General features: G+C 39.3%; 2 protein-coding genes across 4 annotated transcripts; one reads left to right on the top strand and one right to left on the bottom strand.

Annotated features, from left to right (window-relative positions):
• Positions 1–740: 740 nt before the first annotated feature.
• LOC131336721 (uncharacterized) lies at positions 741–12,022 on the top strand. Of its 3 annotated transcripts, XR_009202943.1 has the most exons (6): positions 744–1,270; positions 3,874–3,988; positions 4,086–4,167; positions 7,480–7,531; positions 7,636–7,702; positions 11,616–11,767. XR_009202943.1 is itself a non-coding variant. In XM_058372658.1 (5 exons), the coding sequence occupies exons 1-5, from the start codon at positions 839–841 to the stop codon at positions 11,676–11,678; spliced, it is 744 nt and encodes a 247-aa protein (XP_058228641.1). In that variant the 5' UTR covers positions 741–838; the 3' UTR covers positions 11,679–12,022. The 3 variants fall into 3 exon arrangements, 2 of the variants coding, with proteins under 2 accessions (XP_058228641.1, XP_058228642.1); XM_058372658.1 differs by lacking the exon at positions 7,636–7,702 and having other exon boundaries at positions 741–1,270; positions 11,616–12,022; XM_058372659.1 differs by lacking the exons at positions 7,480–7,531; positions 7,636–7,702 and having other exon boundaries at positions 11,616–12,022.
• A 1,678-nt stretch (positions 12,023–13,700) lies between these two features.
• LOC131336720 (uncharacterized) lies at positions 13,701–15,209 on the bottom strand. Its single transcript, XM_058372657.1, has 3 exons — positions 14,774–15,209; positions 14,439–14,578; positions 13,701–14,105 (listed from the first exon to the last, which is right to left on the bottom strand). The coding sequence occupies exons 1-3, from the start codon at positions 14,959–14,961 to the stop codon at positions 14,032–14,034; spliced, it is 402 nt and encodes a 133-aa protein (XP_058228640.1). The 5' UTR covers positions 14,962–15,209; the 3' UTR covers positions 13,701–14,031.
• Between the last annotated feature and the right edge of the window lie 3,476 nt (positions 15,210–18,685).

Here is an 18,685-nt window from a genome sequence, read left to right as displayed (position 1 = left end):
TTAGGATGGATAATTAAATACTTCTAATTTTATTTAAATGGCCTAAGTGGAATATGGCAAAGCATAATGGCTAAATTAAAAAAAAAAAAAATCAAAACTACAAACTTTGACTTCAATGCAAAATCCTTTTTTAAAGTAGAAGGTATTGATTAAGGAAACGAAGCCAAACCGATTAACCGAAGAAAGACCACAAAATAAGAAATTTCCTAATAGAGTTGTATCAAATTTTGAACAAAAGAAGAAAATCCAGAATCTCTCTTTATGCATGCATGTTATAAATTCGTCTTGTATCGACTTTGTTTGTTTCAACGGCTACGACAATATGTGCATTTTCAGCTACACAATTTGTGAAAACTAAATTGTGCAGTAAGGTTTTTGACAAGTTTCTTGATTACATATAATAAAAGAGACAATGTTCAAGGTTTTTATGATGATTCTATTATCGATGCTTTTGATAACATAAAACAACGTCAATTGAAGTGCCTCATTTTAGTAGGTAGATTAAGTTAAATAATTTTTTTAGTACTCTACCTTCATAAAGAAAACACAATTTGTCATGGCTACAATATGTTAGGGCTTATAAGCTCAATAAATCGATTTTTTATTTTTATTTTAAAAAATTGAAATTAAATTGAAATTTTTTAATTTTTAAAATCTCTATCGCCATGAAGCAATAATTTTAAAAAAACTCAATGAAAATTTAATAATACGAAAAAAATTAAACAAAGACAAAAAGAAAAAGAAAAAAAGAAGCGATTTGCAAAACCACCCGAGTCTTGCTTTTCCCCGAGGGAGAAGCCCAGCAAGCCAAATTTTACAAGCATTCGGAGAAAATAAAATGATGCTAATGACCATCCCAGCATCATCATCTTCACCACCGCCCCTTTTATCACCATCATCGTCATACACAAACCCATTGTTGCCTGTTTTCACAAGCACCGTAGCTGCTGCTGTGTTGTTACCTACAAGCCATGCTACCCCGACCACCACTTATTCAAATTTCAAGAGAGTGAAAATTGAAGGACAAACAACAAGAGGAAGAAGAAGGAGAAGGCGGGGTGTGTCGTCGTCGGACAATCAGACGGTGGTCGAAGCGCCAGCAGCAACCACATCATCATCATCAGCTGCCGTTGAATCTCCGTCGTTGGAAGTTGTGAGGAACTTCTATGGGGGAATCAACGGCCACGATCTCGCCTCCGTGGAGGACCTCATTGCCCACGATTGCGTCTACGAAGACCTTATCTTCTCTCGACCATTCGTTGGTCGTAAGGTAACTCTCTTTGGAATTCTGTTGCCACTCCATTTTTTTCTCAGTACCGACACCGTCGTTCAACCCTTATATCTTGGGAATACTTATTCACATTATGATTCTATTACTTTCGATAGACTTTCGGACAGCGGGTCGATCCATTTTCTATTGGGAAATGCTATAAGTGTGTATTGCATGCACCCAGTTGGCTGTGTACAACATACAACCATTGTATCACTTTGAATTCATAACATTTTGCTTAAAATATCCATACCATCAGTCTTCAAGTAGTAGCATTTAAAACATCCATACCGGTGTGGGTTAGGTAGCGAATAGTATGTGAACTTGACATCAAACACTAGTATATGAGTGTGGACGACCCCTTCAATCATTGCTAATTGATTTTGAGTTGAATGCTTTAATATGGTATTAGAGCTAGGAGCTAGGATTTCAGAGTCTTTTGGACAACTCTCCCTCGATTGATTGCCCCATCGTTTGAAGACTTGTGTCTTCAGTGAACCTTATTTCGTTATACTTCCTTTGTTATGGATCTTTCTTGTTTACCTAAGCACATGTGGGTTAGGAGTCACACGTGCAGGAAGGTATTAGAGTTTGTCCCACAATAGAAAATTGTAACCTCCAAAACTAGTGTATGATCCTAGGTGGCTTCCCCATTCATTATTGATAATTGGTTTGGGACCTTTGTGTTGGATGCTTTGACAAAAATTTTGCTAGAGCCATTTCTTGACATTCTTGTGGCTTTAGTAGGAGAGAGCAAGAGGAAAAAATTGGATTGAAAAGTTGGCACAAGGTTTGCCCAAGTTTTAATTTTGCAATAGATTAGCTGCCCATCAAAGTTGGATTTTCAAGAGATCAAGTAAAATCATTGCTCATAGATTTTGCTAAGCGTTGGATCCTCTTACTTCTTTTGGGGTGCTTGCGGCGCCAGCCTAAAAGTACTTAAAACTTTACAGTGAAACTTCATTTTTTCAAGACATACAAGGAAACTAAATATGTCTAATCAAAGTTAGGTTTATTATGCATGGTCTATACATCGTGGCTTAGAAAATGAACTAATATGTCTAATCAAAGTTAGGTTTCTTATGCATGGTCTATACATCGTGGCTTAGAAAATGAACGGCATGGCTCATCAAAACGGGACCTGTGCTGGGGCTCACAAGCCGAATTGTTTGGTCCAGTTCCTTACAAAAAATTGTATAGCGTGACATGAATACACCAGTGCACCTGCCATGGATACGCATTAAGCCTGTGCATGTGTGATGTGTATGGTGCGGTTCCGAGCACTGCTGTAACCAAATTCAAGAACTTCTGTTTGAAATAGCTACGGAAAATTGAAATAAGTTGATTATACTCATGAAATTGCCAATACATGAAAAGCACAACACATCGACAGTTTTCAAGGCCAATTAAACCCAAGAATCTTCAGTTCTAAATTTTTAGCTCTGTCAAACAGCATGGGTGTTCTCGTGTTTGAGACAGTATTTTGTGGCCTCTATACCTAAGTTTTTGTACTACTGCTTTTTCATTTTGATAGTGCACCCTTTTGAACTTTTTTCGATGCATTCAGTACATTGACTTGAGTTTTCAAGCAAGAAGACCTTATACAACAACAGCCGATTATAGGACACAAATATTCATTGGACCCAAGTTCCAACACATTAATGGCTAAAACTATATTTGCCATTTTTGAAATACCAAACTTTTGGTCTACATGTCTGTTTGTTTATGTTTTTGGAATCTCCTTGTCGAAATCTATCAAACCATCCACGACGCATGTGAAATTTCTTTTTGAAATGAAAGAATTTCATTTGCAGTACTTTGGAAGTCATGGATTCTGATCTTCGAACAGTTTACGGGACAAATTGGAAATTTCATTTCGGGGATTTCTCACCAATTTCCCAGAGAAGGGAAAAACAAAGGAAACAAAACAATGTTGATTTAGTAATCCTAGAAACTGTGCATGTTTTTGTGAGAATACCTTTTCCTTACACTGGTCATATGACTCGTATCAACTTCTAAGGACAATCTTTTTTTGTTTGTAACTCCATCTCTACCGAGAATATTCTCAACAAAATCAACGAAAAGTTATACCTAGGTATCGTTTCTTACAGCTCAGTGCACAACTCTTTTCTGAACATTTGGGACCCTTAATTGTTTATATATGTAGATGCCATAAGTTAGCAGCGTAGTGTATGCTCCCCCCTCTATCCCCTTTGAGGGGGACCCGGTCTCTTTCCTTTGGTTAGTTACCGTTCTTTTCTTAAAATCCTAAGAGTGCTTTTTCTGTCTTGCTTGTGGGCGTAAATGGTCCGTGTGCGCGCTCGCGCACCCCTCTCTTTGTTTTTTATTGGTTCTTTCTTGTTATTGCTTAACTGGACCCTTCTCTCTAGAGAGGGGGGACACCTGAGCTAGTTATATCTATCTTGTAGATATAACTAGCGTGAGGGGAGAGAGTTTCCCCTTCCCCCCCCCCCCCCCCCCCCCCCCCCACTAGGAGCTTAACGTGATCTTGATAGTTTATTTGACCATTCACATCTAGTCACTATCTTTCTGGTATTTTTTTCCCCCTCAAAGGGTTACTTTGAGGTTCAATTATTGTGCAGGCAATCCTAGAGTTCTTCCAGAAGTTCATCGATTCAATCAGCATGGATCTGCAATTTGTCATTGATGACATATCACATGAGGATACCTCAGCTCTTGGCGTTACTTGGCACTTGGGTATGGTGAAGAATATAGTCTCTTTTCAAAATTTTCGATTCTTCCGTTCTCATGAACATTAAATTACATACAAAGCAACTGACTGTGGGAATGACAGAGTGGAAGGGAAAGCCTTTTCCGTTTAGCAAAGGGTGCAGCTTTTACAGGCTGGAGGTGGTAAATGGCAAGAGGCAAATAATGTAAGTGCACCTTTCCCTTAAAAGGATTCTCTGTTTGGAGAACATGCGTTATTTCCCCCCTTAACTTGCATTTGACATATTGACTTGCATCAGTGAAAATTTGGATCTTATAAACTCTTTAGGGTGGACGGTGGGATTAAGTATGCCAAATTCGAATTTTTTTTTTCAATTTTTTTTCCATGTCATCACAACTTTCCAATCATGCATAAGCCGAAGATCTGATCGTCGGTAGTTGATTGAGAAGGATTGATTATTTTAAAAAGAAAAAAAAAGTATGTAACTTGTAGGAGGGAGAATACAAGCTTGAGGCGAAACTATAGCAGAGTTCCTAAAGCTTTTATATGGAATGACCACTTGCAAGTCTCGAGATGGCTGAGTTTTAGGTGGTACCTTTGGAGTTCAGGAGGTTTAATTGTGTACTCTGGAATCTCGATATTAATTTTATTGGATGGAGATTTTGGTTCCAAAGCCCCAGTAGGCCGTTCATGTTTGGTCGGTGTGCATTAGTAGATGTGGGATTGAGACTGATAACTAGATTAAGATGGGTTGCTGTTATACATTTAATGAGTAACTGAATTGGAAGGTAATCTTGAACATTATTAATTTTTTACGGGTCATGTTAGAAGAAATTTACACAAATCCCAACCCCTACCCGACCCATTATACCCCAACGGCATCAACATCCGCTCCACAGGAGTTGAACCCACTTACTCACTGCACAGCTACGAAACCGCTAGGCCAACTGCCCAGGTTCTCCAACATTAGTTGTAGGAGTTGATTTTTTGTTGCAGGAACCTCCTAATGGCGATGGCGAATTTTCTGTCGGACCTCGGATCTGCAATTAGAGCAGAAACCTTGCCAGAGTCTCGTGTCCATTGGGACAAAACCTCTCTCTCTCTCTCTCTCTCTATATATATATATATATATATATATATATACACACACGCGCGCGCGCGCGCGTGTATGAAGAAATTAAAGGGCAGCCACAACAGAAAAGAGGACTGAACTTTATTGTTGTAGTTGTTGTTTGCATAATAGGTGTTTTTGTATCAGGGATGACAATTAATTTGCAATGGACATGAATTTCCACTATTTTTGGTTGTTTCTAAATAGAACAAAATATACTCCTGTGGTGATCATGTAGGTTCTCCCAACCTTGGACTGTCTGATGTGCTATCATGCTGCCATCTCCTCACCCCTTTCGTGCAACTATGGGGTGGATATACGGGTTTGGGCTATTCAATTATAATTGCTTAACAAATTCAGAATTCCAACAAAACAACTGACCAAGAAAATTAAGACCTTGTTCGGTTAAGGGTTTTGGATTTTGGATTCTAATCATTATTCTATTTCTCTCCAATCATTACTCTTATTTTTCTCTCTATCTCTCACTAATAATTATGCATATTTTCAATCATTACTCTATTTCTCTCTGCACTCATTACCTACAAATCCAAATCCAAAATCCCAAAATGAACGGGGTCTAAGTGGCTAGAGATGGTTTTATTTTGGATTAAAAAATGAACAATAGTGCCATGCAAATCAAAATGTTTCTGGTCGTACAAGTAGAACATTCCTGGGATTTTTCTGTCATGGCCCGTAGGAGACTTTATTCCCTGCTCCAGGCACCTTATAGGACGGCAAACTATAGATAGAAAAAGTCATTCTTGCGACAATTGATCAACCCAAACCATTCGCAACTTTTTTTTTAATTGTAGAAATGGACTAGATTTTTCTTCCATCATGATTTGAAACCATTTTAGCTGCTGCAGACGTTTTTTGAATTGTCGCTACCCTAGTTAGAACCTGTGAGTGCTCTTCTAGTGTTTTACAAACCTGGCCTTCAAATTTGTTGGCTCGTCCCATGTTTTACTCATCTGTTTGCCTTCCAAAAGCAGATGATAAAGAGTGTTTTTTTTTTTGTCGTATGTCATACGTGATGGAAGGTGGCTATGAGACCTTTGACGCAATTCCCATAGGACCTTAGTGATTGCAATATTGAAATGGGAGAGAAAATCAACTTTGAAGCTTGTAGAAGAGATGACTTCGATGACCAGGACATAATTTCCATGGCTCTGTAACCATCAGCTAGATGATTTTTACCTAACACGCCATACAAGTGCAGTGGTATGCTATAAAAATGATGAAAGTAATTGTTTCGTTTGTTGACTTCATGGGGATTGAATCCTTCTTCCTCTTTTGTGGTACTAAGCTGCATCAGATAATGTGTTTGCACTTTGCAGTTGTATGATTGGTTATCCAGGGAATTGACACTAGTTTGGACCAAAGTCACACAAAGTCCTGCACCAAAATCACAAATTCGCATATTGTGGCCCAAGTTTGTGAATCATTTCACCAAATTTGCGAATTATCTAATTAAGGAAAGATTGGCAAATCTGTGGTTTGATGGTCTATAAAGCCTATCTGCTGCACTGGCCATTAACTAAATGACGCCCTTGTATTATTTCATAAGTTCGTCAAAGTAATATTTATAGTGGAATCTTTGTGTATAACAATTTATTACGTTCATGGCCAATGAAGTTGGATATTTGGTTGTGCCGCGTAAGAGAATGTGTTTGCAAGAAGAGGGCATTTTAGTTGGATGATTGGTTAACCATGGAACTTTGGCACTTCGGATGTCACATAATTTCGCGCTAAGGGATTAAGGGCTGCCGTCCAAATTCATGAAGTTGCGAATGTGTTGACAATTACATTTTAAATATCGTCCAAAAATCAAACCCGAATTACCCGCCAGGGTTTTCTTGTTACCTATCAACATCCGTTAGATGTTCAATGAGCTTGTGCAAGGATTGGTTTGTCGCCATCAAGTATGAGGACTACTTTAATGTTCACTAGGGGCTCATTTTTCGAAGAATTCATTTCCACCTTTCCCATTTTATGATGTTGACTTCCATGCATTATTTAATTTGTTTCCTAAAGGTGCAAGATACCACCGAATTCCGATTTGTGATTTATGTGAATATGTGGTACTGCTTGTTTATTCCACATTTTCTGCTACATTCTCGGCATTCATATCCGAATGGCAAATGTCGGGGTCATTCTAAAGGTCGCAATTTCTATTCTTCTTTTCATCAAGCTATCGATCCTAACCTGTTATTGCCCTGGAAAGAATTATTTTGACAATCCTAAAATGCTCGTAGGCAGCTTTTTCAAGATTCTTTTCTCTGTAATTTTTAATCCTTTAACCTACATTGCAGTGTTGTTCTCCTCACAAGAATCGAATGCCAAATTTAGTTAATGTTGTGATAATCTTATTATTAGATTTTACTAGTTGTATTCTTTTGAAAACAGTTATGGGCGAGACTGCGTGGAACCTGCTATCAAGCCTGGGGAGATGGCTTTGGTATGCAACCTTTCTGTTGCTTCATTCATTAACTTCTGCTGTCACATGCATACCTACACTCTGAAACTTTTTGCTGTCCTGGCCACAATAATTGGTTGGAGAAGAGAGATTAAAGAACTAGGCTGTGTTTGGATCATGTCTTGGTAGAGGATTAGAGGAAGGAAAGCAAAGGTAAAGGTAAAGATAAGAAGTAACAAGGAGAGGAAGCTAAAATTTATGTCTTTGGTTCCCCTATCATTTATCTTTTCCCGGGTAAATCCCTGCACAAATCCATCACCCAAATGCAGTCTAAGAGGCCACAATGGCTGCGGAGAACTTTTGGATATGAGATGCAATTTCAAGTTCAATTCTGAAGTTTTTTTGAAAGTAGATAATTCGGTTGCATGGATATGCCCAAGTAAGGTTGCATAAGTTGGAAGATAGTTATTAAGGTTGCATAAGTTGGAAGATAGTTATTTGTGGCTTGTGATGGGACTTTATTTAGTGAAATTTTGCTCTCCAGATACACTATTGCTGCCGTATTCAAGTATGAATGGTTATTAACTTATTAGTAGGATTCTAAGAACATTGGAGAACAGTTGATGATTGACAGAACCTTTGGGAAGATGAAAGGATATACCACAATTCCATTCATACCTTAGGACCTCATTAATGGTAATTCAGGCTTTCTTGTCATACCTTTGACCTTAAAATGCTGAACATTCAAGGGCTTCATAAATTTTATGGGGGCACCATGGATGTCAGATTTTGGAGTTGACTAGTGGGTGTCCTCCCTGTTGACTTCAAATGATGGCTGGTTACTCTTAATATGTTTTTCATTTTCTTTCTGAACGTAGGTAGACTATGTCACGCACACGTCAGTTCAGTTAAAGATTCCCGATTGAGACATTAATGTTTTACCACTTCATTAAGGATTGCCGATGGGATATATGTCTATTAGTTGTTAGAAATGTTTATTTGGGTAATTGAACCATTTTCTATAGCTAAAAACAGTAATGTGGTCCATCCGATAAACCTGTGAAATGTACAGGGGTACTTGTGTTCTATCTTTGGGATAAAGAAAGGTTAAGCACTACGCAACTGTGCACAGCAGGTTTCTGTCGGGACAAACATGGGAAGTGCCTGGCGACAATAATATATTGCTGTGTCTGTGTTCAAAATATCCCGCTTTTATCCGTTAATTGCTATTCGTGTAAGCTGTTGAAATTATTTCTGATGCAATAACCTTCTGCGGGAGGTGAAATTAATATCAACATTAGTTATGGAAGATCCAAGACTAGTTGAGGAGTAAATGACAAAACCAATTAATGAGCGAATTACACATGGCAACAACACTACCACTCAAGTGCCAACGAGGATGTCGTCCCGGCATCTCCACCAGCAACAACCATCCGAGCAGATGGTCACTTGGCATGAATGATGTAAATGCTCGAGTGGCACAAAAAGGGATGCAATCAGATGTACTCGGCACATTGTATGTCTGAGTGAATGTCCGGTAGGAACAAAGAGCATCCGACCAGGAGAGTGCATTGAAGGGTTAACTGCCAAGTAAGAATGCCATAGAGATCACACAAGGCACATGTCGACCACCACTCATTGGTTGGGCATGCACATCGGAATGTCACGTCTTGTCCACAAATCAGCGAGGAGGCTGGTGGCCGAACTTGCCTCCTAGCTATAACCAAATCTTCACACTAGGAAGAAATGATTACACCAAACTAGGGTTAGCTGACAGGTAACCCATAATGGGTTACCTCTCCATCTTTGCCTATAAATTCAAACAGCCAGGCAAGGGAGGGCATCTCATTTTCTACTCTCTCTTTCTCTTGATTATACACTTCATTTCCTTTATGCCCTACTCTTGACTCTTGGATGCTCGGCTGAGCTTTGCTCACTTGAAGTATATTGCTCTGTTGCTGATTTAGCCATCAGAGGGCGTTCCGGACAAATACCGGCTGGTGTGTCTCTGACTCTCTGAACCGTTTGTGTCTTTCATGGACACTTTCATGTATTCCTTTCCTGCACTGTATCAACCCTCCTTGTAATTTGTAGGAGTCAACTCAGTCAAAGTCCTAGGATGGTCAAACTATCATTCCCTTGGTGTCTCCCAAAACTAAGCCCGCCACCCAACAATTAAACTTGTGACGTAGCTGCTTGCAATGAAATAAAGTCCATTAGGGACAGCCAGAATTTTCTTGAGTGTGGACAAGAATGGAATGAGAGAATTTGCGGTAGCCAGAGGAGCATTAGTGTTATACGCGGATCAAAAAAGAAAAGAAAAGAAGCATTAGTGTTATATTGAAAAGTGTATTGGGAAGATGAGTAGATGTGGAAAACATATTTTTTATTGCAATTGTTGTAGAATTCTTATGTTACATGATTCTTATGAAACATTTCAAACGACTGTGGTTGCTGGGTTATTTCATATAAAGGTTCAAAATTGTGGCTGAAATCTATGATCTAATATAATGTGTTAAACACATGTTTGCAATTTATAATCTAATGTGATGGACATTAAGAAGTGTTAGACAAGTGTCCAAATTAAAAATTTTATTTCCTCATTATGGACACAAAAAAAGAGTGTCGGAAATGTGTCCAAGAGTGTCGAGAAGTGTCCGCATAAACTTCACTTTGCTTCTTAGCAACCCGGTCATATGGAGGCAGGTTTCAACAAGTTTTCTCCCCCTGATAGGGGAGGGAATGGTAGAACTTAAACAATGCGTACTCGGATATTGGGCGGGTACAGACTACCCGGTCATATGGAGGCAGGTTTCAACAAGTTTTCCCCCCTGATAGGGAATGGTAGAACTTAAACAATGTGTACTCAGATATTGGGTGGGTACAGACTATGCGGTCTCCATTCCTGTATACCCAAACCTATCCAGAATCCTGTTCTAATTATATAGAACCTTATAGACTATGACGCAACAACATTGCTAGAGATCACCGTAAGTATGTAGGACACTTTGGGAACACGTGACACATTGGGACATGTATGAGACACACCACATGACGTGTCCACTAAAATTGTAATGTTGGAAATTTAATCAAACTTTCTAAGGAGATGTGCATTAATTGCATGTCCGCTTTGAGTATGTTCATAATCATACAGCATCAGTCGATAATGCATTTGATAGGAGTTCTAACGTAAATATTTATTGGTTACGTATTTGCATGACTCAAAAACTAATTAGTAATAACACTATCGTGTCCCTACCATGTCTGTATCCCTATTTTTTTGAATTGACATGTCCGGTATCCGTGTACATGTCCTTGCCGTGTCCGTGCTACATAGCTTGTAGATATATGTATTCGTGAATATTACATACAATCTGTATTATGAGATTGATTTTTTTAATAAATTTTTTGCTGTAACTAAGTACTTTTTGAACTACTGTTGTTGTAGGCTTGTAGCAAAGTTATGTGAAAGCTCACAATATGAATGGAACTTTATAGCAAACTTGGATTTTTGGTTTACCTTGTTAGACATGAAATTCTTGGTCAAATGGTTTGGGTATGGGGTATTCGAAAACCCGATCCCCTCTGGGACTGGGAGACAGGTTTGGTGGTTTATGTGATATACCCATCAGAATTGGGCGGGGGCTGGAAAGGATCCCCAATCAGGGATCAAGACGAAGTAGGGAAGGATTCACGCGAATAGCACTTATGATGTCCTGATGCCAAGCCCCTTTCTTAAACATGGTCCCTTGCATTAGCTTCTGATTTACCTTCTTTATAATGAAAAAAAAAAGAAATTTGAAAAGCGGGAGGGAAACGATGTGGTTCCTCTGTTAGGTTTGCTCCTGCCAATATCCACAGCGGAAGGTATATCCAACACTAACCCATTCATTAAGCTACAGCACCCCATATGCTCTCGTCATACGTAGAAATCTTACTGATATTTATTGTCTCCCTTTAGTATCGCTGACACCAGGATTGCTAGCTGACTAAACTAAGCACCTTTATTAACGTAGTTTCTTTTCAACTGTTATATTGGATCATTCCTCACGTCTAACTTCAGTTGTTTCTTTAAGACAGAAGCTTTCCAAGTTTGATCGTTACTAATATGTACGTTTATACATAGGTTGCTATCAGAGGCGTCACATGGCTGCTGCAACGATTTCCACAGCTAGCGGATCAGCTGTGACCGAAACACTTCGATTTGACTTTAAATTACTTCCAAATATTATACTTTGCATCAGCGTATAGTCTCTCCACGGTGCTCTCACAAACAGATGAGAAGGTATGAGAAAAAAAGAACAAAAGTAATTACTTCGATATTGTAAAGGTTGTAGTTGTAAATATGCTCTTTTACTAGAGAGGCTAGAGGGTATTGAGCTAATGGCAATCACTTTGGCATCTCTTGTAGCACTTTATTTTTTTGGCATCCCTTTTAAGATTGGATAAAATTGGAGTGTAATACCGGATACATTTAAGCATATACTATTGTTACCAGGGTATTGACCCCTTTTTAGTATGCCAGTAAATAAATGTAGCATTTATGTTACCTGAATATAAAAGCCCTAGAACCATTCATCTCGACGAGATGAATAAAAAAATATAATAATGTGGACTGATATTGAAACAGTTCATCTAAGACGACACTTTAAACAAAAAATAGTAGTTTTATATTTTTTCTTCTTTAGTGACTTGTCTGTTTTGACCCGTAACCCGCGCTCTCCTTTAACCCGCAAAATTCACTTTCTTTTCCTAGACTTTGGATGAGATATAAGGGCTCACAATAACAGTCCGCATTTAGGCTTAAATGAGGGATCCCTTATTAGAATGAGACTGATATGTATGTCTATTAATAAGAGCTTGGCTTTTTAAATTTCTTTAATTAAGCAGAAAAAGGGGGAGAGTTGAGAGAAGCAGTTATTGCTTTTTTGATGCTACTTTATTTCTTTTTGATAACTGAATAGATTATTCATATTGACATAACTAACTTGCACTCTACAGTTTACACGTAAAATACTTAATTTACCATACACATAATACCTTTCCTCATGAGCACGCCTCAAACCCTGCACGTGGAAAAAATCTGCCTCATACACGAACTGTTCACATAATACATTAGTACGGAACAATCAACCCTGCTGCACCAATCAAATTACCAGAAGTGTCCAGTGGACTATTATTAACTTTTGCATCATGACCGCAGATACTCTTAAATTTTTAAGTACTCTTATCAGTAAATATTTTGGCCCGTTTTGAATTCTTGATAGTTTTACCCTCAACCATTTTAAATTGAAGATTTTTTTTAATTATCGTCTCCCTAAACAAAATATATTAGTATTCGATTCCCCGTTTCTCAAACTTTCGAATTTGCCCCTTGCTTCCCAGTCTCTGCAAAAAGTTATAACTAATAATATACTACATTAATTATATTCACTGTATATTTGAAAGAGGTTGACCCCCTTGCTGCCCCTTCCACCTGCCAAAGATAGGATGTAAACTCTGTTCCAAACGTTGAAGAAAAGATTCTATCTAGGTTTCTGTCTCTGTGTCTCCGGTTATCACCTCATGGAAATACCATGGACTAAGGTTCTCTTTGGAAAAAAATATATATATAAAGAAAAAAGGACTGTTCAACGGATAAAAGCTACTCGAGGGATAAAGAGGCTGATCTTCCCCTTAGATTGCATCCATTTAGTCCCATTTAGATTTAGTCTTGGTACAATTTCTACAACAAAACACCGGTAAAAAGTCCTTTTCCCAATCCATATCTTCGGTACAGTTCAAAAAATCCATATCTTTGTTGGATCTAATTAAACAGGGAGGAAGGGCAAAAAGAGAGGTACTACTGTATTTCATGTAAAAGCAAGCCAAAACCTATTTGGGATTGAAAGAAGAAATAAGAGCAAGTGGCGCCCCGGGGTGGCCATGGTGACTTTGGCAGCGGTGGGGCACCGCCGTCCTTGCTAACCTATGACAAGTGGAAAAGAAAGGAGGAAGCTCTCATCTAGTTTCTTAACCACAAAGTCCAATTCATAGATCAAAATCAGAGCCGCTTAATTTTGTGAGACTCGGCTAAGAAAATTATTCACACCCAAAATCACATTGATCAGATATTGTTTGTTATATACATAAGAAAATTTTATTTTTAATAAAAATAACAGGTTTAATGGCAGAAAAAATAGATGGGCACATGATAATGACAAGGCAAGGAAACAACAAACCACACAGTTTTTATTCAGCAAAACAAGATGAACACGCCGACCCATTTCCTACGTGCGCTACGAAACAAACATCGTTTATACATGATCAAAACATAAAAACAAACATCCATTGCTTCTATATATATAGAGCAAACAAGATGGGTACACCAAATATTATTGTCTATATTGACTGCGTTTGCCCTTCTTGACCACCAAGACCGGATCGTCATAGAGTCATCATCTTAGTAGCCAGAGGAAAAAAAAGAGCAAAAGCGATTCCCCTACCGAGCGAAATAGGAGCAGCCTAAACTGCAGACCCCTCCAACATTAATTCATAAAGATTTAGGACTCCGCTGTTTTCTGATGTCGTGCCTTTTCCTTCTCCGCAACTTCACTTCCTTGGGTCTTGTCGTACTCTTTACAATACAAAACACACATGGAATCAGATACAGAGAATATTGTGTATGTATCCCACTGTCCTATTTTGTTTGTCTTTTTTTAACGTCTGTGCTATTTTTGAATCGCATATATCTTCTAATATGAATTTCCGAAATTATGCAAATGAGTTTTGTTTGATAGTTTTTATTACTTCTATTATACAGAGTTTTCTAAATTGTGAAAAATATTATAAAGTGAAAAATATAAACAATAAAAAAATAACGCAAAATTTAAAAAAAGAACAAATAAAATGGACAGAGCGAAAAGTAAACACAGCTAGATTTCATGAGAGAGAGAGGGAGAGTACAAACCAGGGTGACTCTCATGGATAATTTTGGAGGGTGTTTTTTCTTGTGAGGAAAGAGGGTCGTTGCCACCATAAATCCCACCAAATCCTTCTTCATCGCACCTAGTGGCATACCCTTCCCCAAACGAATGAGACGGCACGTCCCTTCCCCACCCAACAACAACAACAAAAAAAAAACCGAAAAAAGCATAATCAGAATCCAAAAACCCCATATCACCATCATCTAGACAAGAAGTCATGAAAAGAAGATGCCAATGGCTTTCAATTTAACAATCAGAATTCAAAAACCATATCACCATCATTTAGATTAGAAGTCATGATGAAGTAATGAAAACAAACCCCGTTTTGGTGTTTCGTTTATTGGTCTGCTGTTGATCCATGTCCTTGTGATTATTAGCACCAGTGGCTGAAGCAGGAGGCTGCTTGAAACTCAGCCCAGAAGTGTTGCGACGGATTTGACAAGGGAACTGGGGTGACGAAAACAGAGTGGGTGACTGAGTTCGGATCGACCTCACCGTGTTAAGCATAATACTTACTCCGTTGCTGTTTGATCGGTTAAATATATAGTGGAGAGAGAGGGAGGGAGAGAGAGATGTGGAGGGGATATGAGTTTGTCAGTACTAGGCCTATATAAACGTAGATGGAGATCACGATCGAATTGACGAAATTAGAGAGAGATATGGTTAGCCAAAGAGTGAGCAGAGCACCCAATTTGTTCGGCTCAAAGGTGGTGATCCTGGTCATGCTCCCAGTTGTGACGCCTGGTTTTTGGTAGCTTGACACGTACAGCATAAATAATGGACACTTGTCAGAGTTTCCAGATTTTACATTGGACAATGTTACTAGATATTTGTGGATATTTAAGGAGGCAAGATCTTTTATGTCGAAAACCTCTTTGCCATTATGTGCGGGAAATTTTTGTTAGTTGGATTTTGTTGAAAAAATGAAATTTCAACCAAAGAGAATTTGGTGTGACCCACACCGCGTGAGGTGGGCCCAAGTGGATTTTAGATACTCCTTGCTAAGGAGTTTAAACCGGTGAAAGAATGAATAAATTCCATTGAGAGATGAATAAAAAATTGTCTCTTGAAGTGGATTTTGGATCAACAACAATGCACGGTTCGATGGTCAAAGCTGGGTTGATTACCCAGAGTTATTACCCATGATTGCATATTCAATTTCAAGAATAATAACTGTATCAGTTTTATTTCAGAATTGAATTGCAGAATCAATTCCCCTATTGATTGAGAGGCTCCTCCATCATTGCAGCATTCATGGCAGAGGCTCCTCCTTCAACTATGAAAGGAGACCTTTTCCTTTGGTTTCAACACACCAAAACCACACCGAAAACAATCCAAAAGCATTCTTCTGCAATACAGATACAAGTTGGTTCGACGAGTAGTCTACGGCGGTGCTCGGACGGCTAAGTGGTAATCGAGTCAACCTTGGGAGACGAATACCGACACAACCTCCAGCACCGAAAAAATGTCGACTGAAACTGGAAATGGAAATAGCAACGGGACCCCCAATGGCAACAATGGGCAACCTCCCATGGCTTTGGCTCAGAATCCTCCAATCCCAATGGCGGTGCGTGCGGTTCCTGTGAACCACGGGGAGAAACCCGAGAAATTCACTAGTGTGGATTTCAAGAGGTGGTAGCAGAAGATGCTGTTTTACCTCATGACTCTGAGCCTTGCGAGGTTTTTGAGTGAGGATGCATCTGTCGTTGCTGAAGATGAGCAAGACATGTAAGTCCCGAAGGACCGAATCACTTGGAAAGAGCACGACTATTTGTGCAAGAACTATGTTCTAAATTGCTTGCACGATGCACTTTATAGCGTGTAATGTGTGAAGAAGTCGGCTAGGGAACTGTGGGAGTCCCTAGACAGAAAGTACAAAACCGAGGATGCCAGATCAAAGAAATTTGTCGTCGACCGGTTTTTGGACTACAATATGGTGGACTCAAAAACTGTGATCAATCAAGCTTAAGAACTCCAAGTGATCTTGCATGAAATCGCTACTGAAAGGATGTTGTGTGAGCCTTTCCAATTGGCATGCATGATAGAAAAGCTGCCCCCTGGTTGGAAAGATTTCAAGTTGTACTTGAAACACAAGCGAAAGGCTATGACGATGGAGGATCTTATTGTTAGGCTCCGCATTGAGGAGGACAATAAGATGGCTGAAAGGAGGGCATGGAGCACCTACGCCACCAAGGCTAATGTTGTGGAACATGGTCAGTCTTCGAGAACGAAGAAGCATCAGTCTGGAAAGCAGATTGACAAGCAGAAAGGCAAAGAGGTCAAGCTGGGACCTAAAGGAGGCGTTGCCAAGAAAAAATTTCAGTTTCAAGGCAAGGCTTCAATTGTGACAAGGTTGGGCACCGTGCTTCAGAGTGCACCAAGCCTCCGAACCCATGGGCGCGCGCGCATTTGGCAGAATTGGAGGATGCCTCTGATGTTAACCTGTCAGCAGTGGTCTCTGAGGTGAACTTGGTGGGGTCAAACCCTCAAGAGTGGTGGGTTGATACTGAAGCTACCCGCCACATTTGCTGTGAGAAGAAGTTGTTCACCTCTTTCGAGCCGGTTACAAACGGTGAGAAGCTGTTCATGGGGAGCTCTGCAACCTCTGAGGTTGAGGGTCAAGGCAAGGTGATCTTGAAGATGACATCTGGCAAGGAGCTGACTCTCAACAATGTCTTGTTTGTGCTGGACATTCGCAAGAACCTAGTGTTCGGTTCTTTGCTAACAAAGCATGGCTTTTGCATGGTGTTTGAAGCAGATAGGGTTGTCACCAAGGCTGGGGTATATGTGGGAAGGAGCTATATGACTGGTGGTCTTTTTAAGCTCAATGTAATAACTGTAATTTCACGTATTAATAAAATGAAATCCCCAGTTGCTTACTTGCTTGAGTCTTCCAATTTGTGGCATGGTAGACTAGGTCATGTTAATTATGATGCTTTACGAAGGTTAATTAACTTAGACCACATTCCAGCTTTCCAAATTGATAAAAAACACAAGTGTGAGACTTGTGTTGAAGCCAAATTGACCAGGTCTTCTTTTCAAACGGTTGAAAAAAGCACTGAGCCATTGGATTTAGTTCACATTGATGTGTGTGATCTAAAGTATGTCTAAACGTGAATTGGTGGAAAGTATTTTATTACTTTCATCAATGATAGCACCAGATATGGCTATGTATACTTGCTTAATAGCAAGGATGAAGCACTGGACAAATTCATTCTTTATAAGAATGAAGTTGAGAATCAACTTAGCAAAAAGATTAAGGTGGTGAGAAGTAACTGAGGTGGTGAGTATGAATCACCATTGGGAGAATTCTGTGCACAACACGGAATTATCTACCAAACCACTGCACCTTATTCCCCTAGGCAAAACGGAATTGATGAACTGAAAATCGTACCTTGAAAGAAATGATGAATGCTATGTTGACAAGTTCTGGGTTGCCACGGAACTTGTAGGGGGATGCTATCCTCTCTGCAAATTATATACTTAACAAGATACCTCGCAAGAAAGTCAATAAGACTCTTATGAGATGTGGAAAGGTAGGAAACCTACCTACAGTTACCTTCGAATGTGGGGGTGTCTCGCAAAGGTAGCTGTACCTCCACCTAAAAAGGAGAAGATAGGGCCAAAGATTGTTGATTGTGTGTTTATTGGTTACGCACATAATAGTACTGCCTATCGGTTTCTTGTGTATAAATCTGAGATACTGGATATTCACAAGAACACTATCATGGAATCTAGGAATGCGGCATTCTTTGAACACGTATTTCCATATAGATCCATGGAAGAGTCGAGTTCCGTGAAGCGGACTTTGGAGACTGCATATGAAAGTGGTCAAGACCAAGAGGAAGAGGGAGATATTGAGCCTAGACGAAGCAAACGGGCTAGAACATCAACATCCTTTGGTCCAGACTTCCTAACGTATCTGTTAGAAAGTAAGCCTCGAACTTTTAAGGAAGCTGTGAGCTCTCCTGAGGGTCCTTTGTGGAAAGAGGCTATTAAGAGTGAAATTGATTCCATTCTGCAAAACCATACGTGGGAATTGGTGGATCTTCCTCCTGGTAGTAAGCCTTTGGGCTACAAGTGGATTTTTAAGAGGAAGATGAAGGCAGATGGATCATTAGATAGTACAAAGCTAGGTTTGTCATTAAAGGTTATATACAAAAAGAAGGCCTAGACTACTTTGATACTTGTTCTCCTATCACCATGATCACATCCATTCGAATGATACTCG

The sequence above is a fragment of the Rhododendron vialii genome, chromosome 8a (assembly GCF_030253575.1).
Source record: "Rhododendron vialii isolate Sample 1 chromosome 8a, ASM3025357v1".
Classification (NCBI taxonomy): domain Eukaryota; kingdom Viridiplantae; phylum Streptophyta; class Magnoliopsida; order Ericales; family Ericaceae; genus Rhododendron; species Rhododendron vialii.
The sequence above is the reverse complement of the archived record's forward strand: the minus strand, read 5'-3'. Positions and strand labels throughout refer to the sequence as shown.

Excerpts from the sequence above, each read along its gene's own strand:
- LOC131336721 (XM_058372658.1), top strand. The coding sequence starts at position 839 with ATGATGCTAATGACCATCCCAGCATCATCATCTTCACCACCGCCCCTT. Across the intron at positions 1,271-3,873 it reads GACCATTCGTTGGTCGTAAG|GCAATCCTAGAGTTCTTCCA; the intron begins GTAACTCTCTTT and ends ATTATTGTGCAG. Across the intron at positions 4,168-7,479 it reads AATGGCAAGAGGCAAATAAT|TTATGGGCGAGACTGCGTGG; the intron begins GTAAGTGCACCT and ends TTTTGAAAACAG.
- LOC131336720 (XM_058372657.1), bottom strand. The coding sequence starts at position 14,961 with ATGCTTAACACGGTGAGGTCGATCCGAACTCAGTCACCCACTCTGTTT. Across the intron at positions 14,579-14,773 it reads AAACGAAACACCAAAACGGG|GGACGTGCCGTCTCATTCGT; the intron begins GTTTGTTTTCAT and ends TGGGTGGGGAAG. Across the intron at positions 14,106-14,438 it reads TATCCATGAGAGTCACCCTG|AGTACGACAAGACCCAAGGA; the intron begins GTTTGTACTCTC and ends TGTATTGTAAAG.